Genomic DNA, 8,396 nt, shown 5'->3' on the forward strand with positions numbered 1-8,396 from the left:
ATGGCCTCATGTTTGCTAAGCAGGCACTCTACCACTTGAGCCACCCTGCCAGCCCTGTACACGCATGTTCACAGCTCCTTACTCACAACAGTTAAAAGGTGGAAGCAATCCTGGGATCTATGGACTGATGGATGAGTGGATAAGCAAAATGCTCCAGCTGATGGAATTTATTTAGCCTTAAAAAGGAAGGGGATTCATTCAGATGCATGCTACCACATGGGTGTGCCTGTAAGACATTATGCTACAGGAAATAATCCAGTCACAAAAGAACAAATACTGTATAAGTCCACCTACCTCAGGTACCTAGAATGGTCAAATTGAGAGACTGAAAGAATGGTTGCCAGGATCTGGTGGAGGGAGGAATGGGGGAATTAGTGCAGAGTTTCCATTTGGGACGATGGAAGGGCACAGGCAGGTTTGAAATCTGTGGCCTAGTCACCCAGACACCTGGGCTGGGTGGGGGAAAACAGCAGTGTGGCCCCTTCCCTCATGTCTCCCTGTGTCCCCAACAGCAGGTCCCAGTTGGCAGCATGGCTTCTGCCGAGCCCCTGACAGCGCTGTCCCGCTGGTACCTGTACGCTATCCACGGCTACTTCTGCGAAGTGATGTTCACTGCGGCCTGGGAGTTCGTGGTGAATTTTAACTGGAAGTTCCCGGGCGTCACTAGCGTGTGGGCCCTGTTCATCTACGGCACGTCCATCCTCATCGTGGAGCGCATGTACCTGCGCCTTCGGGGCCGCTGCCCGCTGCTGGTGCGCTGCCTCATCTACACGCTCTGGACCTACCTGTGGGAGTTCACCACCGGCTTCATCCTGCGCCAGTTCAACGCCTGCCCCTGGGACTACTCCCAGTTCGACTTTGACTTCATGGGCCTCATCACCCTGGAGTACGCCGTGCCCTGGTTCTGCGGAGCCCTCATCATGGAGCAGTTCATCATCCGCAACACCCTCCGCCTGCGCTTTGACAAGGACGCGGAGCCCGGAGAGCCTAGTGGCCCCCCGGCCCTGGCCAATGGCCATGTCAAGACTGACTGAGTTGGGGGACTGGTGGGAGGGCCTGGAGGCGGTGGGGGGGGTCTCTCATGGAACTCATAGACAAAGAGACCAAGCTGGGGGGGTGGCCCCTTCTGTTCAGCACAAGCCCCGTGCTCCAGCTGGGCCTTAGCTTAGTAGGGCAAGCACAGCCTCACACCCACAATGGTGGGATGGTGTTGGGGGTCGGGGTGTGGAGGCAACAGAAGGACATTGGGAAGAGTCCGTGGATCTCAGCCCAGCCCAGGGGCTGGTGGCAGGAGGCTTGTGATTGAGCAACGATTGGACTATATGGATGACTTTGGAAGCAGCAGGCCTACCCTAGCTAAGGGACCTTGAGACAGGGGCTGCAAGATGGGAGGCAAGTCTGAGGAGGCTTTGGCCGCCATTGCAGCCACCTCTTCACCTACCATCTGGACTTAGCTGGGCTTTGGCTGGTTCCATTAGGCAATATTCAGGTGCTTGCTTGCAACCAATACCTCCCTGGGGGCCTCTTAGCTGCAGCCTAAGAGAGACCAGGCAGCCAGGAGGCTGCTCGGGGGCAGTGCCGGTGTGCAAGGACTGGGAAACCTTCCTCTGGTTCCTCTCTGCTCCCCCAGGGCCCTACCCCCTCCACTGCTCCTTTGGCCCTCTGGGGGCCCCCCCTGTGGTGCTGGATTCCCACCAACCTTGGGCTTTTGGAGGTTTCAATCCCCGTGTGTTCGGTGGTGTTTCCCTTTTTCTCTTATGTTCAAGGCCTTTTCCACTAGCAGCCCTTTTCTCCAGGTCAGTCACTGTATTTTCCCATGCCCCCACCTCCCTAGCCAACACAGAGCCCTGACACAGTCTCTTCCTGCTTTCCTGAAGCCTCCCCTCCACTCCTCTTGCTGGCCTGATGCCTGGGGAGGTTCTGAGTTCTGCCTTCCAATCTTGGTCTGCAAGGGACTGCTGAAAATGAATGGTATGACCCAGGGCATAACTGTGCTGAGAGGAGGCCCTGTGGGTCCTTAGTGGAGACCTAGAGGCAAATCATTGTCATGAGGGAAAAGGCAGACCTCTAGGTCCTATTTGCCTTGGTTGGTTTATTTTCAAGCCGATCAGGCGGCCTAGCCTAGTGAATGGAGAAGCAGGCATCCAGTGTTGGACCTAGGGAGAGTGAGGGAGAGAAAGAGGACCATTGAAAGCTCGTTGGAGCCCCCTTCACGGGGAGGGATAGATTTTAGTTCTACCATGGCCCCAGCTCTGCAGCTGAACCTCAGGACTGCCCCTCGCACCTCCCCTCCTAGCAAGAGTGACCCATTGAGCTTGTTCTTCTGACAGTATTAGCCCTGCCACACTCATGGCATCATCTTGATTGTCTCCATTTCCCCCCATGACAGGTCCATTGCTGGCAGTGGACAGGCAAAATCCTTACTCCAGGCCCCTTCTGGCTCCATCCCCAACTCTTTGAGGGTAGCCTTCCATCAAAAAGTGGACCATCCCATGGGATGTGGTCTTCTCTTGGCCAAACTAGAGCTCTGAGGTGAAAATTAGCCTTCCCTTTCTTATAGATCACTAAAAAGTGACAGTACCACTTGTGGAGAGAATCTCTTCTGAGCTGTTCCACTTGGACCATGCAGACCTCACTGGTCAGCGCAGGCAGCCAGGGTGTCCAGGGCCTGGAGAAAGGCTTTTGGCAGGATTTTTCTGCAGTTTTCTCTGTCTGGGGCAAGATATAAGGTGGTTCCTAGCCTGCTTCTAAAATCTCAAGCTGCATTCTAATGGAGGCTAATCCTGCCCTTGATTTTGTTGTGGACCCAATTCCAGGGTTTGGGGGTTTACAGGAATTCAGGCTTCCAGTAGGGATACATTGCTTTCCATCTACAGGTGGAGAGGATTCCCCATTCCCACTGGGCAATTTTTCCCTGGGTCCCTTTCCCCAGTTCCACGTTATCTCCATCTCCTGTACTCTAACATCCCTCCAGGCTGCCCACCTTCATAAGCCCCTTATACAACTGAATCAAGTGGCTGGCCTGCTGAAGTCTCCCAGTGTAAGACCACCCTAATTCTCAGTAGGAGTAAAAGCCCTTGGATGGCCCACCAGGCCTCACCATTCCAGATATTGCCATTTAGGCATTCCCCAGCACCAATTTCTCTCTGGGCCCTATAAATCCCAAGCACTGGAGTTCCTGGGGTGAACCTGCGTGCCTGGCAACATTCAGCATTGTGGTTCTGCTTCATCTAGGTGCCCCATTTGTCCTATGGTCCCTCATAGGACACAGAGCCCTCAGCTAGGGGAGACTAAAATCTGTGGCCTGACCACCAGTTCTGCGGCTCATATGTACCAGGGGCAGCCAAGACTGCAACTATAGGTATCTTCTGGGCCCCATCCCCTGTAGTGCCCAGGGCTCAATTTGGTGTGACTCTAGTTCTACCAAGCAGTGGGGATGCTGGTAGGGAGGCTGCTGGCTGTTTTTGAGCCTCTGATGTTCAGGGCCTCTTCGCTGGCCATGGCAGCATCTCCAAGTTACAGATCGCAAACGTGCTGCCCTGCATGGTTGAGCTGCTTTGGACGTCTGCTAGGCTTCCTGTGCCCTGTCCCCTCCTCAGTGCCAGGGAGTCAAAATGGCCTATGCTTATTCACAGCAATAATATGTAGGGAGTGCTCATGAAGCCCTTTTGTCCTGGTCCCTCGCTCTGCATGGGTCTCCTGGGGAGACAGCTGCTGAGTGGGTTAGCTCATGTGAGAACATTCATTTGTGAAGCTCTGGGCTGTGCAGATGCACGACAGGGCAAGGCGAGCCAGAGGCCTGGCCTTGGCTAAGGCAGGGAGAGTGCCTTCCACCCTGAGGCTGCCCAGAGGAGTAGCTTCAGACCTGACTTTGCAAAAGGGCCTTTGAAGTGGGTGGGACTGTCTTCCTACTGGGCAGCTCTTGAGAAAGGCACATGACTGGTTTGTGCTTCCATTGCCTGCTGTGTCTCTGTTGGTCTCTGTCTCTTCCTTTTCATATCTGTGCACATAAAATATACTGGTGTTTGTGTTCCGGGACTGGCTGTGACCCATCTCTTCCACCATGGAACTTCTTCCCACCTTGCATCAAACTGTCCTGAACCAGGAGGGCTATTGGGGGGCAAAGGTAGGAGGTATGGCCCGCCAGTCCTCACTATCTCTGCTCTGACCCTCTCAAGTTATCTGGATCCACCCCACTATACCTCAGCCCTTGTGGCGCAAGATCTGGTCCTTTTATCTCAAGCTACAAGGAGATGAGTCCCAGGCAGGATACAGGTTGGCAGCAGCTGTCCATGAGATGAGTTCCTCTTGAACACATTGGCCATGACCTGGGAAATCCAATGGGGTAGGAAGGCCTAAAGATGGAGGGAGGGTACCCCAAAGAGCTAAAAGGCCACACCCCTTTGCATTAAATCAAGTTATTCTTTGCAGGGTGCCAGTGGCTCACACCTGTAATTCTAGCTACTTGGGAGGTAGAGATAAGGAGGATTGCAGTTTGAGGCCAATCCAGGCAAAAAAGCCAGACCCTATCTCAAAATTACCCGACACAAAAAAGGGCTGGTGGAGTGACTCAAGTGTTATAGCGCCTGCCTAGCAAGTGTGAGGCCCTGAGTTAAAACCCTAGTAGCACACAAAATAAATAAATTAAAATTTAAAAAAGAAAGAAAGAAAAAAATGTTACTCTTTAAGAAAGAGCCCTGTGCTCTTACCTGGCAACTCTGCTTTCCCTGAGATGTGCTACGTTAAGTACCTCTGTTTTATCCAGCCCCCATCCCCCTCCCTGTCACCATGTCCTTGCCAACTTTGGTACTTCCAGGAGGATTTAGAAGGCACTCAATGTGTTTGGCTAAACCCAAATTGCCTGGACTCCCTGACATAGCCAGACTATGGAACCTGACAGTGAGCTTTCTAAACCACTGGGAAGGCCCTCTGCTCTCTCCTGCTCCTATTCACTTGAACTTATTCATTTCTTCTTTTTCTTCCTCCCTCCTCCCCCTTCTCCGTCCTTCCCTTCCTCCCTCCTTCCCCTCCTCCCTCCTCCTCATCCTTCTTCCTCCTTTTTTTCTCTTCTTCCTCCTCTTCCTCCTCCTTCTTCCTTCTCCTTCTTCTTTCTCTCATCTCTGTCTCTGTCTCTGTCTCTGTGTCTCTCCCTCTCTTTGGTGGGACTGGGCTTTGAACTCAGGATTTGGGGCTTGCAAAGCAGGTGCTCTAGTGCTTGAGTTACACCTCTGGTCCATTTTTGCTCTGGTTATTTTGGAGATGGGATCTATTTGCCCAGGCTGGCTGAGATCTTCCCAAGTAGCTAGGATTACAGGTGTGAGCCACCCAGCTCCCAGCTAAAGTACTCAATTTCTTTGGAAGCTGAATTTCCCCCTTATAAAAATGAGCTAACACAAAACCCCCAACAGTCTTTTACATGTTGGTGTAAACAACCTATAAGATGGTTCTATTGGGGGAAGATAGTATAGGAGGTAAACCTAATGAATCAATCTACTTTATGAAGCTTCAGAAAAGAGACAAGAGGCAAGGCCCAGATGAGGGGACCCAAGATGTCCTAATTATCCAGCTCAATGGATGTCTTTCTTTCTTGATGCTTTCCTTCCTCCCCTTCCCTGCTCTTTTCTCACTCAATCCAAAGTGACCTTTTAAGGAAGATGCATTGACAGAAATGTCCCAGGAGAGCAAATGGCAAGGGTCTGTATCTTCTGAAATCTTCCCAGCCTTCACAAAGGCCTGAAGACATGACCGTAACCTTGACTTCCTGGGATGGATATCTCAGAAGGGTACATTATCTACACTGCACTCAAGTACAACCAAGGGTCAGGTGGATTGTCTTTGGTGAGCAGAGAAACAGAAACAGGAAAAGGCAGCCACTAACCTAAGCTTAGAGGTGTTGGGCCTTATTTTAATCACAGCTGTGGCTTTTTCTACTAGTACTGCACTGATTGTCCATGTGGCATGCTCTCATTTTCTCCCATTTCAGATGGGTGCCCTTATGCCCCTGTTTTACAGAGGACTGTTGGCAACTAGCCTGCACCCTTGGATTTATCACATTTCTCTGCAAATCACTTTTTTTTTTTTTTACAGGGTGGCTCCTACCTCAGCCTCCTGAGTCACTGGGTACCATGGTGCCAAGTTTTGCAAATCACTCTTGTTTCAATTCAAGCAGAGGACCTTTTGGGAAGCGTCTGTGGCCAGTCAGGTGCCCCCTTACACTTGATGAGGTTCTGGATGCCTTTTTCTTCTGTTTTGTTTTTTTTGATAGCATCTTGCTATGTAGCCCAGGCTGGCCTAGACCTTTGGATTTTTCTGCCTGTGCCTCTCGTGCTGAGATTATAGGTGAGCACCATCACCACACCCAGCTTTAGATGCTTTTAGAGTCCATTCATGTGAATGGTATTTGCAGAGCTGAAATATTTGGATGTGGGAGGGTGGTGGAAGCAGGGGGCTATAAGGAATGCCATCTTAGCCAAACTTAAGACAACTGGCACAAAGATCCCTCCTAGTGGAGGAGGGTTGTGACATTTTTGACCTCTGATAATTCTGAATTTAGCTTTGACAACCTCCCTCCATACCTTCCCCACACAGCCTTATTTTTGTCCTGGGTCTTTTTCTCCTTGATCCTAGTTCCTTCTCTTAGAATGAGACTTTAGCACACGGACCTTTCAGAGACACTTATCTAAACCATAGCAAACTCTTAAGGAGTGATAGTACAGCCTTACCCAGCCCCTTCCAGGGAACCCTTCCTGAGGAATGGGACAAAGGAAGGGAAAATTGCAGGCAGATCCTTGGGTTCCTCATACCTTTTACACCTGTCTTGTCCTTCCTCCCAGCTCATGGATTGGGGTCAGCAGAACTGAAAGGTAGGTCCTTCTGGCTTCTGCAAATCTGTCTACTGTTGAAGAAGCATGCCTGCCCTGGGACAGAGTGCACCTGGCTGGGTTCTGAGAGCTGCAGACACACAAATACACCCCACCTCACTTCATAACCTTAACCTTTGTAAGATGGGCCTGCTGAGGCCCTCCTGAAGCTCTCTGGGAGTTCAGGCCCCAAATCCAGCTGCAGACCCTTGGCGTATCAGGAGTCTTAGCAGTGTTAGGCCATCCCAGAGCAGGGCAAGGGTGACAGCACAGTTATAATCAGACAGATTTTAGTTCTAACCCCTGCCTCTGCCACTTATCATCTGTATGACACCTGACAAGCTACTGAGCCCCTGTGACACCCCATTCAGTACATTTCATTCAAATTTAGTCAGTTCAGTTTACTCTACTGGGAGCACATTCTGGCCTCCCCTGAAGCTGAGTAGAGTTTTAGAGCAACCAGAAGGGGTAATAGAGCCCAGCTTAGCACAAGTGACATTTTTAAATGGAATGTAGACATCCATGCCATTAAAGGACTTGTAGGTAATGCCTTTCAACAATTTTCCACTGCCCAACTCTGGCCCGCCACTCTGTTGCTTATAGAGTGATCAGCTGTCCCAGTTTGCTTGAGACTAAGGGTTTCCTGGGACATTAGACTTTTAATGGCCAAACTGGGAAAAACAGGACAAATTAGTGGCCCTTGTCAGTGGAAGCTTAAAACACCCTTACTAGTTGCAAGGCAGTGTAGTTCCAGCTTTGTAGAATGACCTGTTGCCATTGGACTTAGTCTTGGTGGGCCCTTTCCCTAGGCCAAGGATAGATTCTTGACCCAAATCAGAATAACTGACCTCTTTGTTTCACTTGAACTTCAACAAGATACCTAAATAGACTATCCAATGAAGCCTGCTACCTGAATCCTTAGAGGTGTTTGGGTTCTCGTTGTCTTCTCAGATAGTTCTTCAGCCTTTCCTTTGGCTCTGAGGGTAACCCCTCATGGCTTTCTAATAAATTGCTTTTTGGTTTATGTTAGTTGATTCTCTTACTCGCCACCAGCCCACCTCCCCACTCTCTGTAACAGTGAAAATTTTCTACAGATCCCTGCCACACACCTACTTCTTTTTATTTGTTTACTTGGGGGTACTGGGTTTGAACTCAGGGCCTTTTGCTTGCCAGAAGGTGCTCTACCATTTGAGCCATGTCCCCAGTCCCCCTTTTTAAATTTAGTTTTTGTGTGTGGGGGGGTGGGGAGCGGGGGTTTGAACTCAGGGATTCATGCTTGCAAAGCAGGCACTCTAGCACTTGAGCCACACCACCAGTCCATTTTGCTCTGGTTATTTGGAAATAGGATGTTGAGACACTACTTGCCTGGGCTGGCCTTGAACCACAATCCTCTTTATTTCAGTCTCCCAAGTAGCTAGGATTTCAGGTGTGAGCCATCAGTGCCCAAGTACTTTAGTTATTTTTCAGGTAGGTTCTTGAGTTTTTGCCTGGGGTGGTCTCAGACTAAGATCCTCCTACCTGTGACCTCTAGTGTAA

At 50.5% G+C, this 8,396-nt stretch overlaps 1 protein-coding gene across 16 annotated transcripts in view; it reads left to right on the forward strand.

Annotated features, from left to right (window-relative positions):
• The window catches only part of Tmem229b (transmembrane protein 229B), a 42,566-nt gene extending 34,682 nt beyond the window's left edge, over positions 1-7,884 (forward strand). For 15 of the 16 annotated variants that reach the window (XM_074067739.1, XM_074067743.1, XM_074067741.1 and 12 more), the window contains one exon: positions 513-7,884. In XM_074067739.1, coding sequence (XP_073923840.1) covers positions 531-1,034 — 504 coding nt within the window. In that variant the 5' untranslated portion in view covers positions 513-530 and the 3' untranslated portion in view covers positions 1,035-7,884. The remainder of the gene's footprint in view (positions 1-512) is intronic. The other variant, XM_074067742.1, reaches the window with a different exon arrangement.
• Positions 7,885-8,396: the final 512 nt, after the last annotated feature.

The sequence above is a fragment of the Castor canadensis genome, chromosome 3 (assembly GCF_047511655.1).
Source record: "Castor canadensis chromosome 3, mCasCan1.hap1v2, whole genome shotgun sequence".
Taxonomy (NCBI): Eukaryota; Metazoa; Chordata; class Mammalia; order Rodentia; family Castoridae; genus Castor; species Castor canadensis.